Genomic DNA, 25,533 nt, shown 5'->3' on the forward strand with positions numbered 1-25,533 from the left:
TGGTTTTATTATCTTTTTCACTTTTTTTAGTTTTTCTCTTGTATGTATATAAAGATTTATGGTATGTATATATAATAAAGTTATTAATAAATTTTATTTTTCACATTTGTTTGAATTTTTTTGTGGCTCTTAATTTTTTTTGTGTTTTTTGTGTTTTTTGTATTTTTTGTATTTTAAATTTATTTTTAAATTATTTTCTTACAGAAAGATTAGGCCTAAAATTACGTATATTTTTTTTCTTTCAACTTTTCGCTATTAATTATATCGAATTATTCCACAATTTGTCCTTGCTTATCAATTAATTTTTGCAAATTTTCAAATTAAATGTTTTTTGAATTTATTAAGAATTTTTTTTAAACTAATTTTGAGTTTAGCTTTTGAAAATTTTTAAAAAGAAAACGAATTTAGTCCTACTATTTAAATATTGAAAAATATGTAGTAAAGTTTTATAGAAAAATACATATTCGTTCCTGCCAATTGAATCAGTAATGAGTACATTGAATGAATCCTTGCTCCACCATTAGGTGGCTTTATCAATGGAAAGTGGTTCTATTTGTTTTTCGTATGTTTCGTTTTTTGCTTTACGTTTTGTTTGGAATAAATATATTTATTATAAGCTTACTTAGATCGATATACAAGAATTTCTACATAAGGATCATATGTATATATTTTCACACACACATATACATATATATATATACTTTTATTTTGGATTTATATTTAATATCTACATATTCAACGTATTTATTAATATATATAAATATATATGTATATATATATATATTATGACTTTGGTATATATTTAGTTACCGCATTTTACAAGTTCAGTAATAATTACGGATTTTCAATCCCCCACGTCCTTTAAACTAATATATATAACTTAATAATTTCACTAGTTCACAAATTATTTGCTCAATTACAATCTCAGATATTTTAAGGAAATTTAAGATAAATTGATTTGAACAGATTTCGTAATTGAATTTTGAAACTTAATTGCATTTTTAGTGCTCAAGTTTTTTTTTTTTGTTTAATTTTTTTAGAAAAGTGAGTCATTAGATAAATTTCATACAAAACTTGCATTTATATCTGCAATATAAATTTGACAATTTGTGCTTTTCAAACATCAAATTTAATTAACATTCGGTATACATAATATCCTTTTCATTCTATCTTTTTTTAAAAATAAACTGAATTTTGAAATACCAATTTTTTTGCCTTTAAAAAAAAAAAGATTGCACCAGTGTTGTCGGTTTTTTGTACAAAATTTCTTAAAAAATGGAAATATTTTCTAATCAAAAATATATAAAAATTTTAGTTCGAAGTTTTTAGTAGTTTTTATTGAGAATTGTTGCTGTTAAAAACAGGGTTGGTAAATTAATAAATAAGAAAATCATTTCTAACTGTTTTGGTAAATCTTTGTCTAATTTTTTACAAGTTTTTTTTTTGTTTATTTTTTTATATAATTATTATTTTTATAATCTTATATGGGAACCACACTCTATACTTAATGCAATATATATTTACTGTTTTTCTACATGTACCATTATATTATATACAATTTTATTAAATTTATATTAAGTTTACAATCTCATTTATTATTTTATTATTATGCATAATTTCTTAAAAATGTCATTATATTTTTATGTTTTTATTTTTTTTTGAGTTGTTTTATATTCGAAATTGCCTTTCAAAAATTAATTTGAATTTATAACTTAAGTTAAGTGTATTAATTTAATTTACAATATATTATTTGATTTGCTTTCATTATAATAACCAATATCATTACGTATTTGTATATATAATTAAATAACTTATATAAATTTGAGGTCACATGAGTTGGTTTTGTTGAGTTCTCTTAAATAGTTTTTTAACTTTCTTCCTGTTTTCTAAATAATAACAAAGATTAACTAAGTATTTCTAAGGACATGTAATTTATAATTATTTTTATAATTTTTTTATAATTTTTTCATTGATTTTTTATTTTATTTTTGTGCAAAAAACATAATTTTAGTTAAGTGGAAAATTGCCAATTAATTTTAATTGTTTTTTTCTTTGTTTTTACTCTTGCAGAAATCCGAAATTGATGAAATCATTACAACTAATTAAGAACATTTTGATCAAAGGTTTAAAGTATCTATACTATATATTACCAAAACATATTTAATTTTTTCATAATTTTTATTTTTAACAAAAATCGCTTCATCTTGCATATATATCTTTATGTATAATTTCTTATAAATATATACAAATAAATCATGTTTCAAAGTGAGAGATTGTGTTTAGTTCTCATAGCTTCGTTCATTAGAATAATAACTGTATCTTCCATTTCCATAGCTTATATATATATATATATATATATATAGATACATATATATAATCTTTGTTAATTGGTTTATTGAGGACTATTTGGTGGTGTGATTTCATCACCTTCTCCGCCTGAACCAGGTTCGCCTTTTGTTTTGTTCTCCTTTTTCCACTTCATGCGACGATTCTGAAACCAAATCTTGATTTGTCTCTCAGTTAGGCAGAGAGCATGAGCAATTTCAATGCGTCGTCGTCTTGTCAAATAACGATTGAAGTGAAATTCTTTCTCCAGTTCCAGGGTCTGGTACCTTGTGTAAGTTTGACGACCACGTTTACGTTCTGTTGGTAAAAAAGAAGAATAAAAAAATAAGTACAAATTTTTAATAGTAAAAATAATTCTAATTTTACACAACCAACTAAGCTACAAAAATTATCAAACCAAAAATCAAACCACAAGAATTAAATATACAAAAATTATAACAACTAAAAAAATATTGTTTAGGTTTTAAGTAATTTTTAATATTTGACTTGATAAGGCAGCAAAGAAACATTTTATAAAGGCAACCGCAAGAGCAACTTGAATGGTGAGGCGAAACGAAAGAAAGATCAAAAGACGACCTTACCGAATCGCTGCGTATTTGTACTTGTCAAAATCTCAACATGTGAGAAGTTCTTTTTGGGTCTGTTCGGTTTCCATTCGTTTGGAGTTTTGTGGAATCTTATTTTTGAATCTTTTACTTCATGCATATTTTGAAGTTGAATCAGACATTAATCCACATGCATTTCCTTTAAGCATTTCCAGTCTTTTCTATTTTTATTATTTTTTTCCCTTTGTGCTTTATAGGATTAGAGTCTAGCATATTTGTTTAATTACATATGAATCTCAGTCAAATACTGACTTATAAAAATGGAAAACAAAATGCTTTTTTCATATAATTGCTCTTAATCCAAAGTAATACCTCATAAAAAGTGGATAATATGGTGGTTTATCTTACTATATAGCAGTTTATAAATATATTAACTTTAAAACACTATTATTAGAAAAAATTATTAATAAGCCACACATATTAAGTCTCATCCACATATTAAGTCTTGCAATATAATGCAGTATAATGGTGTAAATTCAGTTAGCAGATAGGTAGATAGGTATTACTTATGGAGAAATTCTTAAAATTATTATGATTTATTAATAACTAGACAACTTTGTGTTTAAGCTATATGCTCTCAAAGGATACGTTTTGCAAATGAATTCGATCCATTAGTAAGTAGACCCAGGTATGTTTAAGCTACATGCTCTTTAAGACGAGGTATTGCAGATAATTGAAATCAATTAGGAAGCCCTTCGTTTTATGTCTAATCTAGATACTATTTAAGAAAAGATCCTGAACCTTACCACGATCTCTTAGAAATCAAGTTTTAGTATATATACTCTTTACAATTATTATGCATCGAATTTTCCTCAGTGATGAAGCGCTTTACATCTGTGGTAGTAAAACTTCACAAATAACTGTCAAAAGACCTTTGCATCTGCAAAAAGTTACTATATGATTATTATTATTACGATTATTTATTACGAGAAGTGAAGATGTGGATATATACTTTAACAGAACCATGTGAGAAGAAAAAAGTTCTATCTTGATTTTGTTACTTAAGAAAATTCTAAGATGTGTGATTTCACAACTTGGTGATGTGACTTAGTCACCAAAAGCATACGATCTGTGGTGACAGCCACTGGACGTTTTTTGTAGGGCTACGCAATAGATCGAGTTTATGCTGGCAATTCTCAACTATGAAGGCTTTAGAATTAAGAATCTTTCAAGCTATGTCCAAGAAAGAATGCAGCGTCACGAACAACTGATGCTCAAGCTGGTATGAGTTATAGTTAAGCTTTAACCAGCTATTTGCAGACAAATCATCAAATACTACTTACACAGGAACAAGTATTATGAGATATTTCCTAAAAGACCTTTATATGATATAAAATTTCCATTCCGTGGAAATATAGAAGCAAGGTATTTTTTTTATTATAATTTTCAATTTTTAAATTCAATATCTATTCTGTCAAATAACGTCAAACGACATTTAAGAAATTTTTGGTAAATAAAAGATATTTCAGGTATGATAATTTCCAATTAAGGTGATTACTACTTTTTAAAATAAATATTGTATTTTAAGATCTGAAACAAATATTAAAATTGAAATTTTCTTAGAAATCTCAAACCCAAGGGTCTTTTTTATTACTTTATATGCGTATACACAAAATCCTGGGTTAGCCTGTACAGTATAATATGTACTGAAATTGTTATATCAAAAATTATGTATTAAATTAGATTTAAACTAATTATGATGTTATGTTTGCAGCGACTATTTTAATTTAATAGTGAGGTTTCGAACAACAGTGAATTGCAACAACAAAATGTTTTATTTATTTTTTATTAATTATAAATTTTATTAGTAGTTCAACCCTTGGTATTTGCAGTGTCAAAAATTAGTTATGAATAATTAAACAGAAGAAATAACTCCAAGAGCACTGATGATGGGTATATGAAAAGACATGAAACTGTTGTAAAGTCAGCCAAAACTTCAACTACTTAAGCATAGATAAATAATTTTGTTGTTGCAATTCACTACTGTTTGAAGCCTCTCTATCATAAAATAACAAAATTTTACATATAATATTATCTGATAATATTGATACGAAAACTTGAACCAAAATTTAGTTTAAATAACATTTTTATGTTATGGTGCGATAAGCAAATTTGATAAGTCGTTTGATTAAAAAATTTTTGCTTTCTAAAAAATTTAGTCGAACAAATTTTGGGTTGTTTTCCGAAAAGAAACTGTCGATTAATGATTGTACAGAAACAAAAAGCATAATGATATAAATAATTATGCCGAAAGCAGCGGTGTCAAAATGTATTTCCTCAGCATACAACCAAAAAAAAAATATTTTTTTTTTAAAATATGTCACAAGAGTTTTGTGTAATGAGATGGTCTATGACATTTTACCATGTCAAGCGTGGGAAACGCTTGAAATCGTGTAAAAAAGCTAACAGTAAGTGTTGATATATAGGTCTCAGACACAATTCAGGAAAATATTCAGTTAATTTTTATTTCAAATTTCTGCTATGATTTTATTTTTATTTTTATTTTTTCTTATGATTTTAAAAATCTTTTTTTTTTGCTTTATAATTTTTGTATTGTAAAAAGTCATGCAACCATGAAAAATCTTTGCGGTTTTTCTTTCTTTCTTGTTATTAAGTTTCGGTCATTATATAAAGGGTTAATCTTTATTGGTTGAGCTACCGTTTTTGCCTGCCACAAAGTTCAAAAGGCACCAATTGTTGCCTATAAAATAGGACTCGACCACGCCAAAGCTCAATCAAGCACAAACAAGACTTGCCCGGGCTATGGAATTACTTCATAAACTATTTTTAATTGCGATATAGTTTTTTGTACGAGTATCTGAACAGTTCATTTGCCGCTCTTTTGATTTACACAAGGTAACACATATCGAGCCGTCGTAAGCCATTGAACGACAAAAAATATTGAAAATGGTCGCTTTACGGAGCAGAGGAAAAAAGTGCCTTCTTAATGATGCGACTGATGCCACGTCTATAACCAAAGGCTACGTACGTAATTTTTTTCGAGTGAGCGATTTTTATTTAAAGAAAGTATCTACTATAATGCGGAGATACTGTAAGGCGGAGATTAATGAGGTTTAGATTTCATTTTTCAATGTTTAAATATTACAAAAAATATGCTTGATGTGTGAGGGATAAATTAAAGATACTCTTAAACCAGTTAAGTTAAAGAGAATGAAATGAAAAACATTGCATTGTATGTATAAGAAAATTTAATTACTTTTTGAATTAATTACTTTTGTTATTAAAAGTCATTTTAATTTAATTTTAATTTAAATATTGACACTTTATAATGATAAATGCTTTATTATTCTGTGAATAAATTGAAGGATATTGAAGGTTACAGTAATAATAACTCATAGTCAAACTCCTAGTTCTAGTCCTAAAATAGAAAGGATAAAATTTACAGTACAGCTGCTATAGGAATATGAAGAGAACTAGGCTTAATTATATCTAAATATAATTTATATATAGGCAGATATTGTTTTATTTCCATATACACAGAATAAATACAAATAAGTTAGGGGAGCCCGAAAGTCGATGTAGTTTAAATCAACTAATAAGACTATTTATATTTCAATTCATATTTTTATGTTTTATTGTAAATAAATAATTAAATATGCATATTTATTTTACCACATGCTAGACCTTATATCATCATTCACCCTTATGTGTCGTAGATAATTACTTTATTAGCAGATGAATTTTATCATGATGCTTGTAATCTTTGAAGTAGATGTAGTATATCATATAAACTATATGCATATACACAATGCGATGAATCAATCGTATATCAGTCTATTTTCTTATTCTCGACTATAAAGTAAAGTATGAAGTAAAGTATATCAATATCTTAATCCTGAACTATAAGGTTAAATATTATAGGTTGCCTACATCACATAAGGTTCAAAAATAACAATTTAAATTAAAATAATTCACATTTCATTTTATAATGAAATAATGTTCATAGTTCATAGTTCATTATTATTTCAGCTCAAGTGGGCGTTCTTGAGTACAAGACCGCCACTCCCACCTAACCTTATAGATATAATAGTTAAACCGCTCGTAAGCCAGAGGGTTTATGAATATCAAATATTAGTGCTTCAAATAAACTAAGTGCTAAACTAAAAATCAGAAAAATATCTGTATATACTTATCTGGATTTCCAGATAAAAATATTGAAATTGACCACTTTTGAAGCAAAGAAAATACTTTATATGCCGATATAGTAAGTCAGTAGTGAAATCTAGTATTCTCGTTATAGGTTGTAACAATTAAAGGAAGAGGTTTCTAATGCTTAGAAATTATCGGTAAACAATTCCTTCTTTCAACAATTCTAGTCTTCATACTGCCTTCAATGACATATCATTGATATATTTATATATTATATAATATTATATTATATATTATATAATATCATATTATATATAAGCCTCAATATATATACTAACACATATCATAAGTTGAATATAACATATAGAAAATATCACAAAAATTCTACTTTTCAACAACTCTCATAATGTCACTAATTATGGAAGGATAGTAATTGAGTGTAATTGGATATGCCCATATATATAATATTTGACAAAAATCAATAATCAAATTTTTTTTGAACAATTTTGACTTTTTACTGAGCATTGAAGACTTTTACTGAGCATTGAAGACTAATAAGATACATAAATGAAGCCTGGCTGAAAATGTCGATGGTTTTCTGAATAAATATGTAAAAATATCTTTCTTCAAAGTCCGATATATATGGTGGTACGTTGGGACAGCGGACTGTCCAACAAGTGGCCCCACTGAAGTGAAGGATTAGCCGAAGTAGATCACGAGACTCAAAGTCCGATAACTCGCAAACTAATTTTTAAGTGTGTTGACATATAGAGTACTAAAAAAAGTTGCTCAGAATAGTTATTTTTACTAAAATCTGTTGTCAAATAGACGTGTCTGGGAACTAAAAAACGTGCTCCAATTATAATAACTTTAAATTTTTTGAAAATATTTCCAAACGTTGTAATTTAAATTATTCCATATTAAATTTGATTTAAGGTCAAATTTTATTTTAGTAACTATTTTACTTAATAGAAACTATTATATATAATAGAGTAGTTTCAAAGAGTAGTGAACTACAACAACACAACCCCCCTTCGACACCTCTCTATTGAATCTTTTTAGGCATGAAGTCTTTTATATCCGAAATTACTACTCAACTATATTTTCATACAGATTTCTGTAATTATACATATTGTGTCTATACCGACATTAAATATCTTAAGCAATATTGCTCGCTTAATGCTAATGCTACAAAAATGAAATAAATTTTAAATATTAAAAAAAAAAAAAAAACTTAAACAAATGCACGGCGCCAATTTGTAAATCATCTTTTGAAAGTGATAAATTTGATCAAAGTGTGATATAAAAAAAATCATCTGGAGACGGAGACGGCAGAAAAGGTGCTTATACGTATATTGTTTGCATGAGTGAATGAATGAATGGCTTTTGACCATGATTGACTACCCAACTAAATGTACGAAAGTAGGTGCATTGAAAAATTATTATAAACCCATTATTGCCGGGTAGCCGAGCGTTAGGCAGATACGCGTTAACACAAACGTTATTAAAACCAATTCACAATGGTCATTTTAAATGAATCTAATATGTATGTAAGTTCCACCCAAAAATTCGAAAACTCAAAAATTCTTCAAAGTGAAGCCAACTCGTATCGCTCGTTTGTTAAATGAGGAGTATATAATATACAATTAATGTGTTTACTACAGTACCAGTGCCAGTGCCAGTGCCAGTGCCAGTACCAGCGCTAGTGCTAGTGCCAGTGCGAGTACAGAATATACATACAATCGCACATCGTATAGAGCGTACAAAGCTAATCATACACTTTGACGTGGATATAATGTTTTTGATATGAAAGCATATTGTAATTAAATTGCGATTAGGCCACCATTTTAGTTTTTTATTTTTAATTTTTTTTTTAATTTTCATATATACTTTTGTTTGTGAATATTTCTCATTTTATTTCCATATTTTTTTTTTTTTTTGTTGTACCCAAACCGGGCAGGTTTGTTTGTTACGCGCTCGAAGGAAATCATTAAAATAATTACATTTTATGAGTTTTGTTGTAGACAAAAAAAAAAATTATTATTATTATTTAATTGTTAAACAAAATTAAAGTTTTAGCCTTTTACTAAAAACTAAAAATAAAATAATTACAATTTACGTTGTAGAAAGGCAACTGCAAACGTTTACTTTCGAATTTCATTGAAGATATTCGTACTTTCAGTTGCTTGTTTTTTTTTCTTTTATTTTGTTGGGAGTAAGAAATTTTTTTTAGATTTATTGGATTGGTTTCACTCTAAAAGAAATTAAATTTAAAAGGTTTAATTCAAGAACACATCATATTAAAATTCATTAATATTTAAGCTTACTGGAAGAGATGAGAGCGAACTCAGAGAATTGGCAAATGATAGATTCACTTGAATCGTGTGAGATTCATGTCTTCAGTCTTCAAAGTAAAGAAATGAGACCCAGAAAGGCGAAGCAAACATTAGGGTAATAAATAGAACAGACACCGAGGGATGCGGTGAAAAAGAAGAGGTCTGGACGCAGATTAAGCTTAGTGGAAAAGATGTGAGCCAACGCTGAGAACTAGCGAATAATAGAGTCATATGTGATTGAAGGCCTCAAAGCAAAGAAATTAGACCAAGAAAGTAGAAGCAGAAATTAGTGTAATAAATAGAACAGCCACCAAGGGATGTGGTGAAAAAGAAGAGGTCTGGACGCAGATCAAAAATACACTTTATTAATAAATAAGCTTAGTGGAAGAGATGAGAGTTAACCCAAAGAACTAGCGTATGATAGAGCCATATGTGATTGAAGTCCTCAAAGCGAAGAAATTTTGATAAATAGTTATAGCAGTAATAAATGGGACAAATACCAAAAATTGCAGTGAAAAAGTAGAGGTTTGGACGCAGATGAAAAATCAAAAGAATATGTCTTGCAACGTCTTTATAAAAGAAACCTTCCACAAAGTATTGTGAAAACGGTTCCAAGGTGGAATAAGTCTCTCCAAAGAGGGAGTGTTTTAGTCAGTATACCTTATATGAATATGCTAGAGAGTCGGGCACATCATACCGACGATGGTCGGTTCGATGATGTATATAATAGTTCATCGCCTCACCACAAAAAAAATAAAAAAAGAAGTATCTTAGCTTGAAGTCATCAACGTGGTTACGATAATGGTGTACAAATCCTTTACAATTATAGTTTAAAAATTATGGAGCGCGGTTTGATTTTATTCTCAAACTTCTTTAAAATAAATACGAAACATTGAGTTTGACTGGAAATGACTGCCTTTGGAGAAAGAACGTTCAAATAATATGAGCTATTTAAGATTGTGGTTACTGTGAATTATGTGGTAGAATATTAACTGTTTGTTTAAGAACTTAAGATTGCTAGAGAAGTATTTATACTGTCTGAGATTGTAATGTTGCATTTGCAATAAAAATAATATTAGTATATGTACTCGAGTGACTATTTTATTTCTGATTATTCATTGTTTCCATATTAATCTTGAACAATTAAATATATAAACAACTTTCTCTGCACTTAGACAACTGTTAAAATTATTAATTTTACTATGACATATGGAGAAACCATTACTTTTAAAAGCTTTTAAGGATAAAAATAATTAGATAAAGTACCTTTGTTTTTTTTTTTTAAATATGCGAAAATAATTTATTTAAGTTAATTGCGAAAAAAGGGCATTTATTAATATTAATTATGACGTATAAAAAAAAAACAAAATTGTGCTAAGTAGTTATGTGGATGGACTTGCGGCTGCAACGGTGTTCAACTAATAAAACCGCATGTCATGCCCCTCTTCCTAGGTTTACATAACAAAAAGTAGAATTTTTATAAAACTCGTTATTAATATATTATTAACAAAAAAAAAGGAACAAAAACAAGAAGAAAACGAAAGAGTAAATGCTTTTTTAATTGCAGAAATTACAGACTTACGTGCCACACTTGCTCGTATATCTGCACGTTGAGGTTATTTATGTTTGCAAATTTATAAATTTTAGCAAAGAATGTTCGTGTGTGGCATTTTTAATGTCATCAAGTATAAAATTGCAGATTCATCACCAAATGACTATGCAATTAATTTCAGATATTGCTAAAAATTTTATAGCCTAATGCGATTTTGAGTTGCTCGCGCACTACACACAAAACTCACCAAAGAGTCATGTTAGAAAGACGTAATCGCCATAATACCTCCATAAGGGATACCGTAAAGGAGAGAAGGATTCAAACGCACTAAACTATATTGCTATAGTTCAATTATAATTTATTTACAAATATGATCAATAAGTCATCGTACTCCAATTATAAGAAACATATATTTCATTTTCAATCATTTCCATAAAATATAAGGGAAGTGATATATACTGGAATAATCGTTCCTAAGCTTTAGGTTCTTATAAAAATAATCTAAATTACATTCAAGTTAGAAGTAGAAAAAGCTACTGCTCAGTTCCTTATCCAACAATACATAGAATATCATATATTCGCCTTTAATAAAACTAATTTATGGAAGGAAGATCTATTATAAAACCAATGCTCTATTGTGTTTATAATGTTTCCAAATTACCATAACTCTTCATACTATCAAAAACTGGAAAATGCCAACACTACTATAGCATAAAAGAGAAAATTGGTAGACAAAAATTAGTACCACTGTAGTGCCACAGATATAGAAAAAAAGAAACAGCAAAAGTGAAAGAAGTTATAGAAGAGAAAGAAATAAATGCATAAAAATAAAACAAGGAAGATAAAATAGAAGAAAAAGAAATAGAAGATATAAGGAAAAAAATTGATAAAATAAAAAGAACAAGAACAAGAAGAATAAGTCAAAGAAGGTTCTTTACAACTCAAGGTTTTCTTGAGTTTATAATGTTGCCCAAAAAAAAGTGAACTGCTTGAGAACAACATAATCTTAAGAAGGGTAGATATGCTTAAAATTACATAGTGGAGAAGAATTTGGAGGCAAAAGCTTGAACTGGATTGTAGAAAAAAATAAGGAAAAATAGAAAAACACGAAGAGAAATAAATAGAAGAAAAAGAAATGGCCACCAAAAACAAAAAAAAGGAAGATGAAGAAGAAGAAAAGGACGATAAATAAGAATATAAAAAACAAGTAGGAAAGAAAAGAAAAAAAACGCAAAAGAAAAAAAAACAGCAAAACAAAAGAAGAAGATTAAGTGTAAGAAGAATAGAAGAAAAGGAAATTGTAACGAAAAAGCAATGGTAACGAAAAAAAAGAATAGAATGAAAAAGAAGAAAAATATGAAAAAGATGAGTAAGAAAAAGAAGAAGGAAAAGCAAAACAAAAAAAAATAAAACAGTAAAAGAATAGAATAAGAAGAAGAATAAAAAGAAGAAGACAAAGGAAAAGAAGAAGTCAAATAAGAATACAAAGAAAATGAAGAAAATAATGAGTAGAAAAATTACACCAATAAAAAGAGTAAAAAAGAAGTGCCAGAAATAGTAGAAAACTGAAAAAAAAAACACAAAGAAGAACAAGAAAAGGTGGAAACAAAATTTGAAAAACTGAAACAATTTGTAAAATAATTTTTATTGATTTTATGGAAAGTCAATTTTCTTTTGGATTCATTATATCCAAAATATCCATTCATTATATTGGAAGAAGGAAAGTGGTAGACAAAGCTGGGCTAAAAGGAGTGATTGGAAAAAGCAGAAAAGTTATAAAGATTATTTAATAACCTCTCTAATAAAAAAGCAACAAAAAATAGAATATTGTTTATAATTAAAATTAGTCCCATTATTAATGACAACTTAAAAAATGTATTTAGTAAATAAAATTATAAATTATTTCAGTTTAAAATATAAAAATTATTACTTTATACAAATTAATTATAATAAAAAAAAAAGGATTTTTAAACTTAATTGTATTTAATTAATTTTTTCTTCCTGAATTGAAATGAATTTCAGTAACTCCCAAGGTTCTTGCAAACATTTTTCTAATATATAAAAATATTAGCTTTTTTTGTATTTACCGAGTTTTAAAATGAAATATAAAAATATATGTAGAAAAACAATCTCACTTCATTTGAAATATAAAAAATGTATGAGTAACGAAAAAAAAAAATTATTTTTTGTGTTGAAACTTCACATTTTTTGCATTTCATTTGAAATTTTTGATGATTTTTCGTTGTGAGCAAACTTTCTGTGGTGATGGTCACATAACCCAGCAGTGCAGCTCGGTACAGTTGAGTAGAGTTCCAAATGGAATAGTCACCGAAAATGAAAGAAAAGGTCCTGCTGAGGTTGCGAATATAAAAATTGTTTGTTGGGTTGACAGCATTGGTGTCCAGTTTAAGTGTGTTGAGTTTTTCAGTCCATCAAAAGGCAAACTACATACAATATATGGGGGAGGGGAGGGATGGTATGGAGAGGGGAGAGCGTAATATAGCGTCAGAGTAATGTGTGCATAGCTGCAGAAGTTCGTATCTGGAGAAATGTGGTATGAATATATATAAGCATATGCATAATAGACACAGTGCTTCTTCAATTTATCTACTGTTTCCTGCAGCCATATTCCGGACATAGCCAAGGGATTCGCGATTTCCAAAACTCATACTCGCCATTGTATTTTTTAATTAAACCAACAAAATAAATGCGTTTGAAATGTTTTGCTAATGGCGATACTTCGGTTGAAATATATTTTATTTTTTTTTGCTTTTTTTTAATAAAAAAAATGTAAATAATGTAAGAAAAACAATTTTTTTTGGTTTTTGATTAGTTGAAGTAAGAACAGATTTTTTTTTTTTGATTAAAAATTACCTTTATGCATATTTAAGTATTTTTTGAGTAAGCAATTAAACCTTAAGCCAACAGGTCATTTTTTAATTTTTTGTCCCCTCTAAAATAATCTTATGGCATATTATTCTAATGTTTTCTGGGGTTTGGTTTGGTTTTGTTTTTTTTATTTTTTTTTGTTTGTTTAAATTTTTTAATTTTACTTTTTTACATCTTTGTATTAATATTTTCCTTTTTAATTTGGGACTTGTTAAGCACTTAAGAGGGTTAAACAAAAAATGCAACTGATCTGATAGAAATAAAAGAGATATTCATATAAACTCATACACATGTCTATGTGTATGGGTATGTGCGTATGAGAGTATGTGTTTAAATACATATGTGTTATTATTTTCATATAAGTTAAAATTATATATTCTTTTTTGGATATCAGGCAAAGAAATTTACAAATGAACAAATGAACAAATTCAAATTGAGTACGACGTACGAAAAGTATCAGCCAGTCGGTCGGTCGGTTGGTCGGCCGGTCGGTCGGTTTTTAGTTTAGTTTCCTATTTGCAGGTATACATTTTCATAGAATTTCCATTTTGGCATTTGTATGAGTTGGGACCTATGTCAAATTATTTGACAGCTGACTAAAACACGCCATGCGAAGCTCATGGCTTCCAAATTTAAAACCTAACGTCCATTGAAAATAATGCCAAGCAACGAAATATTTGTGCAGCCAACAACGCATTTCTCGGGTATGTGTTTGTCGTACCGTCTAAACATACGTCCATTTCCATGTCTGAAAGGCAGCAGGCAGCGGGCAGCGGGAAACGAGCGACACGGGCAGTGGCAGTCTAAACAAGTGGCGCAACATGGAGTTTTTAGTATTTAGTTTTCTACTTTTTATTATTATTGTTGTTGCTGTTGTTGTTTTAGTCTCATATGTCAAAGGATATATGCATTATTTCAAAATTAAGTTAAAGTCAAAAAATTGTTTTGAATGTTAATTTTACCAAACTATTTGGATGCTCATATTAGTAAATGGTATATAGAGGTTTGAGAAAATATTTTCTTTAATAAAAATTTGTTACTTTGCATGAAGATAGAAAATGTTTGCTGAAGTCAGTCACTAAACTAAACCTGATTTTTTTCGATTTTTCTTCATTTGTTTGTTTTTTTTTTGGTTTTAATATTTTCTTAATAGTTACAATAAAACATGCTTTAAGGTAAAATCCACAATACCATGCCAAAATCATTTCCCTCATTGCTGTATAAATAATTTTTGTAATTTTTCAAAACCTCTCAAAACTAAGCGAAGGAAAAAATAAAATGAATGTGATTGCAAAATGAAGTACATGTCCATACACACAAACTTGCACTTGGCTCAACATACACAGCCACATGCTCCCAGGATCCCAAAGGACATTGCTACTTTTTTGAAACATTGCTTCATTTTTTCTGCATTGAAGCTCTCGAAAAATAAAAGATTCCTTCATTTTTTTTTATTATTTTTTTTTTTTTGTTTAATTTTTGTTTTCTATTCAGCATGTAAAATCCCAAAAGTTGCTGTGGCTATTTTTTGTTTCCAATTTTTGTTTTTGTTTTTGTTTTTGTTTTTGTTTCCTAATTTTTCTTTTTTTTTTCTCTATTTTTCTTTTAAGCTTTTTTTGGCTACTGTCATTTCTTTTGACAGTTGGCATCAGTGCGGGTGTATTTTTTTTCTTCCTACTTTTTTGGATGTCGGTGAGGATTGCGATTGAGCGTTGTGTGTGATGTGGTGGAAGGAGCAGCATAGAAACTTTTATATTCGAATTTATTTAAAAAAATCTTCACGCATCTAGCAAATTATCTTTTGATCCGCACACTTAAGTGTCAAACGGAAAAGGAAAGTAAAAACTTTTCAAATAGCTTCATGCATCACCACAGCCACCGATGCTCTACCAATCCCAGCAATATCAACCACTGATGCCACCGATGCCAATGCTACCAACATCAACAAAGCTGTCAGTGCTAAAATATTTTCTATGTTGGGTTTAATGTTGCATTTTCATTATTTTTTTTATTTTCTTTACTTTTTTTTATTTTCTTTATTATTTTCTTTTTTTTGTTTTGCCTTTCCTTGTTTATTATGTATTTTCTTTATATTTCAACGCTGACAGTTTTTAATATGCCAACAATATATTGACAGGAACTTAGGCACTGATTGGATTTTCAAACAATAAATACCCACAATATACCACACCATATTGTATATATTATATATGTAAATGTGTAAATATTTACACAATTTATGTACATATTAATACACAAAGAAAAATAAAGAAAAAAATTTGCAAACTTATTATTTTTAACAAAAATTTATGCATTTCCTGTATCTTCGCAAATCATCCAAAAACTAACATTAAAAAAAAAATTGTATGCAATAAAAGGACGATTTAACCTCGGCTAAGCCAATTCCACTGATGCACACATTAAGCCAGCATTTTTGAAACATTTTCCATATAAATATTATATCCCTGCGCTATCCATCTACTAACAGGTATGTTTGGCTGCGATTTACTCTAAGCATCTCAGACAGCTTTTATAAGCTCGCAATCGTCTTCATAAGTACTTTTTGTCTTCTGTAACTTATTTCTACTTCACCCCAGACAAGTAGTTTACGAAAATCCTCGAGTTAACGAAACTTTTACAAGAAACTTAGAGCGAAGAAAAAATTTTCCTTCTTTTATAAAATAATATACAAAAAATTAAAAACAACGTTGAAAACTTTAAGTGAAAACAAAATAAAGTTGAAAGGAATTTCTTAGCTGCACCACTGTATGCACCACTGATGTCCTCAGTCCGGAGTAAATGTTGGATGCGAGTTGGAGTTGTGGAAAAAAAAAATAGTATTCGGTAAATCGCTAAAGGATACATTGTCTAAGCAATATGTCGAGTTCTATAAGTTGAATTTCTCGATTTTTTTTAGATATTTTAAGACAATAATGTGCAAAATGAAGTGAAGTATTATCTTTGGAATTCAAAACTTATTAAGTTGAGACATTTTTCGTTAAAGTATATATTTTACAGAATTTTTTTTATATTAATTTATTAGTTTTATAAAGAATATTACATACATTAATATATATAATAATAACATATAAACCCATAAACTAATTAAATAGAAATATGAATATTTCCTAAGAACACTGATGAGGAGCACTTGAGAATACTCGAAACAGCGTTGTATGGCTGTAAGTCAAATTGCAATAAATTAATTAAAATTTTTGTTATTGTTTCTTCATTATTGTTAAAACCCTTAAATAGTTTCTTTTCGTCATAAAACGCGTCATATACCACAAAAAAAATTGGCTGTAATAATAATATATACAAACAAATATATATATATTATATAATATATATAAATAATAAAGTAATATAATAATAATAAAGTATGAATATATTATATATAGACATATCTTATATTATGTAGACATTTATATAAAATATATATATATTATATAAATACATGTACTATATGTATGCATGAGTTTTTTCCGGTTTAACTCAAAGATGGCGCCTGCGAAAAGTGAAGTCTACTTTAATTAATTTTTAATTATGTATGCGTGTGTGTGTATGTGTATTAATTAATCATTTGCTGGTAAAAACATATACTGAAGACACTCCATCGATTAGAACATCGAAAGAAAATCAGTGTAGCAGTTGATCGTATAGTTTTAAGAGTTTCTTTTGGTGCTAGTATAAAACACTTCTGAGCTATTAACAAGCATTAGTAAAAAATTTGATTTGGAAAATATTAAATTAGTTGAAGATTAGTTGGTTATGTGTGAAAGATATTGATATTTTAAAAAGCGGATTTAAATTGCCATATATTACCCTTGTCCTGATATTTGTTCCAAATATATATATATGTCTAATTTTGTATTAAATAATATATAAAGTAGAATATTTAATTAAAACAAGAAATGTGAAAAGTTTTCATTCTAAATGACTTCACGAATATTCAAAATCACTTAATTAGATTTCAACCATATACGTAGTGCATGTAGTTCAGAATTTCAGATTGGTTAAGAAATTTAGAGGTATTAAACATCTTAGACGTCTCTTGCTTTAATAGTAGTAAAATTAAGACATAGACTTCAGTTCATAATGTTTTAAGAATACAGCTAAACCGTTTGTTCTAACTAACCGACTACTGTCAGCACCCTTTAGTTTTCAAAATATGATAATTAACTAGATAGTTAACACCCTCTTTATAAATAAATTTCTTAACTGAGATCAGAGACAGAGAAAATTTATTAAATAAACTCATTCCTCTTTTTCTTTGGTTGCTCAAACGCCAGTTAGTGTCTAAATCAGTTTTACTCAATAGTGAAGACTCAATAGAAAGGCTTGTAATAGTGATATCTCTATGTAAACCATGACATAGAGATACGTATATTTTCACTATCTATCTATAGTTTTCAGAAACTGAGTTATAAGTTTCTGGAAGACTTATCGTAGTTATATGTCTGTTTTATTGTCTGTCTATGAATTTCAGAAATTGAAGTCTTATTTTTTGGAAGACTTGAGGCAGTGATGTATCTACTTTATTGCCTGTTTATGTATTTCTGTATGTACAAATGTGCAATCAACACTTATAGTCCTGTATAATTTTATAATAATTTATTTACACTGCAATAACGATATTTTCTAATTTCATACTATGAAATAGCTCTTTACTATTATTGAGAAGGACTTTTGTACATTACGATCTATAAGATCTGCAACGCTGTTCCTATTTCTGATTTCCCGACCTGATCTGAACATATTTAGGCTATTGACAAATCTAATAGAGTCTCTTAATTCCAGTTGTTTTATCTTCTTGAAATAAATGGAAGTCAAATGGAGCTACTGTATTTGCTTTCTGACACGACCAGATAAGATTAGCGGAACTTGCACCCTGTAATTCACAATATTTAAAATTTATAGTTAAAGTGCTTTTGATACTCGTATTTAAAATTTAACTGTTCCATTTCAAAATATTAAATTGCATTTACTTTGATATTTGCCGACTGTGACTGGCTTTTTGTTTCCAACAAATGTAATGTAGCCCGCATATGTAATTTTTTAATACGACATTTTCGTTTAACAACTCCAAGTGGAAATGTGGCTAAAACCATATAAAAATGAACAAAAAAAACTGGAAAAAATGAAAATTCCAATCATTACTTGAATTATGGCTACTTTTGCAAAACGGCAGAGCAGAGCCACATGCTCAAGGCATATTTGTAATCACACATTTAAAATTGTAACAAAACAAGCCACTTGTTGCAGAAATTTGTTGAATGTCGCTAAAATTTATGACCTCAGCACAGATACAACAACAACAACAACAAACACAGCATCAACATCAGCAACAACAAACACAGCATCAGCAGCAGCAACAACCGCAGTAGATAACAGGAAAATCTCTAAAAGCGTATGAAACAGTTTACCAGGATGCCAACAAAAAGCGCAGAAGGATGAAGCGAGCGCTTTAAAATAATCAAAGCAGAAACAGTGAAGCAGTGAAAGCGGAAGGATATCAAGTCAGATGTAGTTTAAGCTGAAGACGATTTTATTTATTTTCTTTTTATTTTTCCCTTTATTTTATTTGTAGCCAAATTATCAGAAATAATCACAGAAAAAGAAGAAAAAGAGAACCTAGAAATCTACTAGAGATTTGGTGGAAGAAGCTTCGGTGGTGCAAGAGGAAAAAACTGCTTTAAGAGTTCAAAGTTTCGGTAGACGTCAGAACTTTAATCAAATATGCATTTACACCACAAAATATTCACAACGAAATGAAAAGATTTCAAGTGCTGAGCTTAAATGCAGCGAAAACTTTTTAAATTACAAAACAATTTGAGAAGTTCATACTCGTAAAATCGCAACGGGCTGGCTTATGCACGATGAAGCCGGGAAGAAAAACTCAAAACTCCTCAAATAAAGCGATAATATTTTATGGGGTTAACTGTGGGGAAGTCGTCGTTACAAAAAGCGATACGCCAGCAAAATATCAAAACAACATTATCGAAACAATGGCCGGACAAATTTGCAGGCCATGATTTTCGTTTTCTTAAAAACGTAAATTCTAAACACTGGAGCCATGGAGCAGCGGCAATACATGGACATGACGGTACGCCAGGATAAGGCGGTAAGGAAAAAAAGGCTGTAATTTATATTTGCTTTGACCGACGACAATGGGTCGCTCGTCGTAGTCATACTCATAGCCATAGTCATAGTTGCAATCATAGTTTAAGTCATAGTCGTTCCCGTTGTCGTTGTCGTGGTTGTCGTTCCCGTTGTCGTTGTCGTTGTGGTTGCCATTGCCGTTGCCGTTGTCTTTGTTGGTGTTGTCGTGGTCATGAGTTACAACTTAATTGAAATTTGCACTTTTCGCAATTTTATTTGTTGCTTTTGTAAACCACAACTTTGCCAACTCCTTCTCATGAATGAAGAAATTTCCTAGTTTTTTGTGCGAGAAAAACGTGATAAAAACGTAAAAAACGACTACACTGTCGTACAATGTAGATTTTGGTCACGAAATGTTAAGAGTTTCTACTCTTATAACATTAGACCTGTAAGAAAATCTTCTAAGCCCAAGTATTGTATGGAGCAAATAGAAAAAAATATGTTCACTTACATTTCTCCTTTCATTCGAAGTTTGTTGTGATATTAATTTATTTTCATAAAGCAAACACACTTGATATAAATGTATTATAAGCAGGCGTTAAGTACGTATAAATTGCACAGTGGAGCAAATCAAAAAAATAATTTTTGAAAATAAAAATTCTAAGTGAAAATTCTATTTTCACTGCAGTACTGAAGTCCTTCTTTGATATCAGTCTAACAACGATATTTTTTGGGTAAACTTAAATCTAAATTTTTAGATATAGTCCCTGATTTATTATTTCTATAGATACATTGCTTCACTAGTATGAAAATTTAGAGCTATGTAAAGCTTCTAGGCAGAAGCTTAGAGTTTCTAAGTTTAAGACACACAGATTTAATAATGATCTTTTGATACACACTTTATATCTGATAAATCTATTAATAAATCTTACAACGCTGTTCGATTTAAAATGGCTTTAATTTTATTCGATGAAAGTAAAATGAAGGACCTGGATGTGACTTCTCACAATAAGCGGTTAAGTGCAGATATAATTTATCGATGTTCCATTTTATTCTGTACTGGTTAAAATGTTTGCTAATATATTTTTAATAGTGACCATAATTATACGTATAAAGCAATGTCCTCATCATTTTAAACTGACCTTTCAGAACATAATCAATCCTTATCGTCAAAATAGCCGGGTCAAAATTTCGTAAACTAGTTTCAACAGTGACGTTCTGTGATCCTCTCCGTACGCACTAAATTCACATGGGCATTATATATTTTAACAGCGGATACAGCAAGACTGGATTTTGAAAAAAATCAATTGGTTTTAAGCAGTAGCTTTTTATCGGTAGTCTTTTAAAGGTTGAAAAAAGTTATTGAAACAACTAAAAAATTCTCCATTGTTTATGGAGAGGATGTCAGAACGCTACTGTCAAAACTGGTTTGCAAAACTTTAATCCGGCTATTTTGATGATAAGGAAGCATTACGTTCTAAAAGACCAGTTCAAAATAATGAGGACACAACAAAGTATTAATTGATGCAAACCGTTGAATAATAGCTTATATCCAATGGTTTGCATCGAAAGATCAGTGTGAGTTTAAATTTATGGAACACAACCGTTCATTATCCTTTGAAGTACCTCAGTTTACTCGCAAAGTCCGACATTTGAGTTCCTCATTTTTTTATGTAAATAAATTCATTCCATCGCGTTCAAGTTGAGTCTTTTTCGAGTTAGTGCACTTGGGCACTTTCACTCTTTGATAACTGGGGGATTTCAGCCTTCTCATTGACTAATTTATGTATTCCTCAAAAGCTTGGTGATTATTGGATGACTGATCTAAGATCTGCGTACCGCCCCGTGCGGCTAGAGATTATTCTGAGATTAGATAGTGCTAAGTAGGGTAGCCTGTTGGGTTTCACGAATACCTTTAAGGCACTATCTGTTATTATCTGCTTCTCTAGTGTTGAGAAAATGATAAAGTTTTATAATAGGGAGAATAAATAGATGACTACAACAATGTTAAATAAAAGAGATCAAGGCGTAATAAGGATAGACTGACCCAAAGCACTTCAAATGATGATATTATGAAAAAAGGATGATGTTTTTTGTTTGGTGAAGTTTTAATGAAACAACAAATGAGCTCACAACCACCCTAAAATATTTTTAAACCATAAAAAAATTGTCTTTCATTTTTATAAACAAAAGAGATGGAATTATTTTCCAAATAATCATAGTCAAAAATAGTCTTTACTAAATATTAATAATATTGAATCTCAGCTCTTATTTATATGCTACTATAGTGCTACATTGTAGCAATACAAAATAAGCTCTGAGCTTAAAAAAATTATATGCTTCTTCTTAATTAATGTTTTTGATAATTATTAACGAATAAATTATAAATTTTTATAATAAAAATGAGTTTGGAAATCAAATAATTTTTTTTCTGCATGCGTGTCGTATGTGGCAGTGCAATTTATCTCTTATAGAGAATATAGAAAAAAAAATGCCAACGCCATTAAGAATTATTTTTTTTCAATTTTTTTAAAATTTTTTTTTAGATATATTATTTTTATTTTTGCTCTTTTAAGTATGAAAAATAAAATTGAAATCTCAAATGCAAAAGGAATTATGTTCCAACTGTGTATAAATAAAACTCCATGTCACCTCACTGTGGTGTTATATAAATTTCGTAGGCTCAATTCCGACGTCTTTAAAGCTTTAAGCGCGTGCAGCATGCTGCGGCCAAAACATGGCAGGCAGCGCATAAGCCGCAGAAGGAAAAACGTTTTAAGCACAAAAAGCAAAAACTTGAATAAAAACAGAACATGAAACATGAATGAATCGGGGGGCAAAAAGGAAAAAATACGCGAACCGTGTTCCAGAGATTAATAAATTGATGGCATCCATTGCACATAACGTGTAACTAATGACGGTAATCAATTTTGCTTTACATCTCAATCTGGCTTACAAAATTCCAAAATGTAAGAAAAAAATAAGTAAATAAAAAATATTTTATTTATACACAATTTTTTCTTTTTTTTTTTGCATTTTTTATATATATTTTTCTGCATTTTTGTTCTGCAAAGGTAAGAGGAGAAGAGACTGCATGCACTTGTAAACGTCATCGTTTGCATAACTATTTCGCGTTATTAAAAATCGAACAAATTGCATTATCCTTTAATGGCGTCACTGACAGTTATTAATGCTTCTGCGAAAGGCTTCACTACCACCGAAATGTCACCTGATCCTTCATATATTTATCAATATAGTAAACTATAGCTTCCACGGTTTTTTTTTCTTTTGAATATGTGACATATAAGGATATGAGTGAATCTCTTTCAGTTTGGGATTGGATTTATCTGACCAAATTCACTTTTAAGAATTTTTATTTATGCAACATAAGATAAGATATCCTGCAGTGGTCAGTACGCATTTGACAATGTGGCATCAGAAACAGAAGGTGACCACTCAACTTTTATAGAACAATTGCATTGCTCGCTGTTATTCTGTCGATTACAGTCTCTTCCCTCAGTTTGGAAAATGGGATGAACCTTTGTGACCAAAATTCGTTACGCTCTAAATTTGCAACACTTTTCTGAAAAATTTGATCCGTTGCTCAATGCTCAAATAGTATTATTAGCCGGACCGCCCTATGTGATAATTTTTTGCCATACATTTAGGGAACTCATTTTTACCTCTTTTGTTTATACGTAAATATCCTTTTCGGCTGTGATTGCTATTGTTTCCTTTACGTGTATTTTGCAATCTGCAGTTCTGCAGTTTTGTATGTGAGCAAAATGAGTTCGGTTTGAGTTCGTGTTGTTTTCACTTTTATAGAATTTATTTTTATATGTGAGTTTTTACGTATTTCCCAGGAGTAACAGGTAATTATTTCCCTTAAAAACATCACAAATCTAAACTCATTCAAGGTTAAATGGCATATTGCAGAATGCATAATTACACTTGCATTTTATCTGAAATGCATTTTAAATGCAATAATTAAATAATTAAAATTCAGCGGGAAGTAAACTCTGACTGACTTTGAGGGCAAGTCTGACTTTGAGGGCAAGTCTGACTTTGAGGGCAAGTCTGACTTTGAGGACAAGGATTTATAATTTGGTCACCCTCATTACTACATTTGAGTCAACTAATTTAGTTTAAGTTAACTAATTTAATTCTATTAAATAAAATGTTTCATAAATAAGTTATTAAGTCATTTAGATATATTTAAACCATAAAAATAAAGTTTTCATGTTTAAATCACATCTGGTTACAAAATAGTGTTCGATATAAGAAATATTTTTAGTAGTCTTAATTTTATAAAATATAACGAAAAAATTGTTTGGTAAAAAAGCCATTAATTTGATATAATTGTGCTATAATTAGTGTTATTATAATATATTTAAGTTCGAACATACAAGTGAAGTACGACTTTGGATCAGTTGGCTAATGAATACTGACTCTGAGCTTCAAATTTGGCAGGGCACGAGCTCTAACCATGGTACGAACAGTGCCACAAAACTTATTTATGAATAATTAAATCTAAGATATAATTTCCAAAACCACTAATGATGGATATTTGGCTGTATGATCAGCTGAACATTCAATTAATAACAATAATATTAAAAGAATTTTTGTTGTTGTAGTTCACTACTTTTGGAAACCACTCCACATTTAATGTTATTAACACATTATATTAGTCAGAACTTTGCATTATTTAACAATATATGCTCCAAGAACTGATATAAGACTTGATTGAAAATGATATAAACCGATATAAGTGTTGATAGATAATACATTATTATATAATAATATTTGAATATAACAATATTATAATGTAGTATATTTATTATATACCAGCAGTGTTCTTTTAGCAGAAATTGTCAAGATTTTAAAATAAAATTTATATTTGTTAATATAAATTATTTAATTAATGATTTTAGCGATCACATCTTCATTCTATTTAAATTTCATTGACGAGCGCATCTATTTAAAATTTGCGAATAAGTGATAGTCGGTGAGTATCAGATCCACAATATTCATTAGCTGATTGAACTATTCCAAGTATAAATCTTTTAACTAAAGTATTTTTATATTCTTATGCTTATATGTTGTATTCAACGATTTATTAGAAAGATCGCTTAGTAGCGCTTATTGGAAAAGCCTGGAGCCAAAAATGGGTTTGTTACCACCTTGAACTCAATAAATGGCACAAATCAACATATTTAAAACGATTTCGAATATAATCTTCTAGAAAAAGAAATTCTCTTCTAATGAAGCATATTCTAACTTGAAAAATGATACATAATAATCAATTTGATTTTTTTAGAATTAAAAGTATCGTCTAATACTATCATTTTGCCTAAGACACTATAAATATTTTGATATAGTATTGCTATAGTCTTTTCTTGGGATTGGTAAATGGTACTTGGTCATCAAAATTGAGGAATGACTCCGAGACGTAGACCTTACCGCTGATGGAACCCAAACAACATATCGGTAGTGGTGCCTGTACCAAAGATATGCAATCAAAACAATGCGAAATTGCTAATTGGACTCACTAACACTGAGTGATCAGTTAACCTTACCAGTAATTCAACTAACA

The 25,533-nt window shown here is 29.0% G+C and overlaps 3 protein-coding genes across 4 annotated transcripts in view; 1 reads left to right on the forward strand and 2 right to left on the reverse strand.

The window, feature by feature from the left end:
• Positions 1 to 25,533, reverse strand: part of LOC119676114 (homeotic protein Sex combs reduced) — a 46,354-nt gene that overhangs the window by 17,471 nt on the left and 3,350 nt on the right. The gene's annotated exons all lie outside the window — the stretch shown is intronic.
• LOC119679664 (homeotic protein antennapedia) overlaps positions 2,274 to 25,533 on the reverse strand; it is a 413,608-nt gene continuing 390,348 nt past the window's right edge. For both annotated transcript variants that reach the window (XM_038092149.1, XM_038092147.1), the window contains one exon: positions 2,274 to 2,643. In XM_038092149.1, coding sequence (XP_037948077.1) covers positions 2,393 to 2,643 — 251 coding nt within the window. In that variant the 3' untranslated portion in view covers positions 2,274 to 2,392. The remainder of the gene's footprint in view (positions 2,644 to 25,533) is intronic.
• LOC119682205 (homeobox protein H55-like) overlaps positions 5,269 to 25,533 on the forward strand; it is an 85,418-nt gene continuing 65,153 nt past the window's right edge. Inside the window, exon 1 of the mRNA XM_038095575.1 lies at positions 5,269 to 5,359. Coding sequence (XP_037951503.1) covers positions 5,269 to 5,359 — 91 coding nt within the window. The remainder of the gene's footprint in view (positions 5,360 to 25,533) is intronic.

The sequence above is a fragment of the Teleopsis dalmanni genome, chromosome 2 (assembly GCF_002237135.1).
Source record: "Teleopsis dalmanni isolate 2A chromosome 2, ASM223713v2, whole genome shotgun sequence".
NCBI classification, from domain to species: domain Eukaryota; kingdom Metazoa; phylum Arthropoda; class Insecta; order Diptera; family Diopsidae; genus Teleopsis; species Teleopsis dalmanni.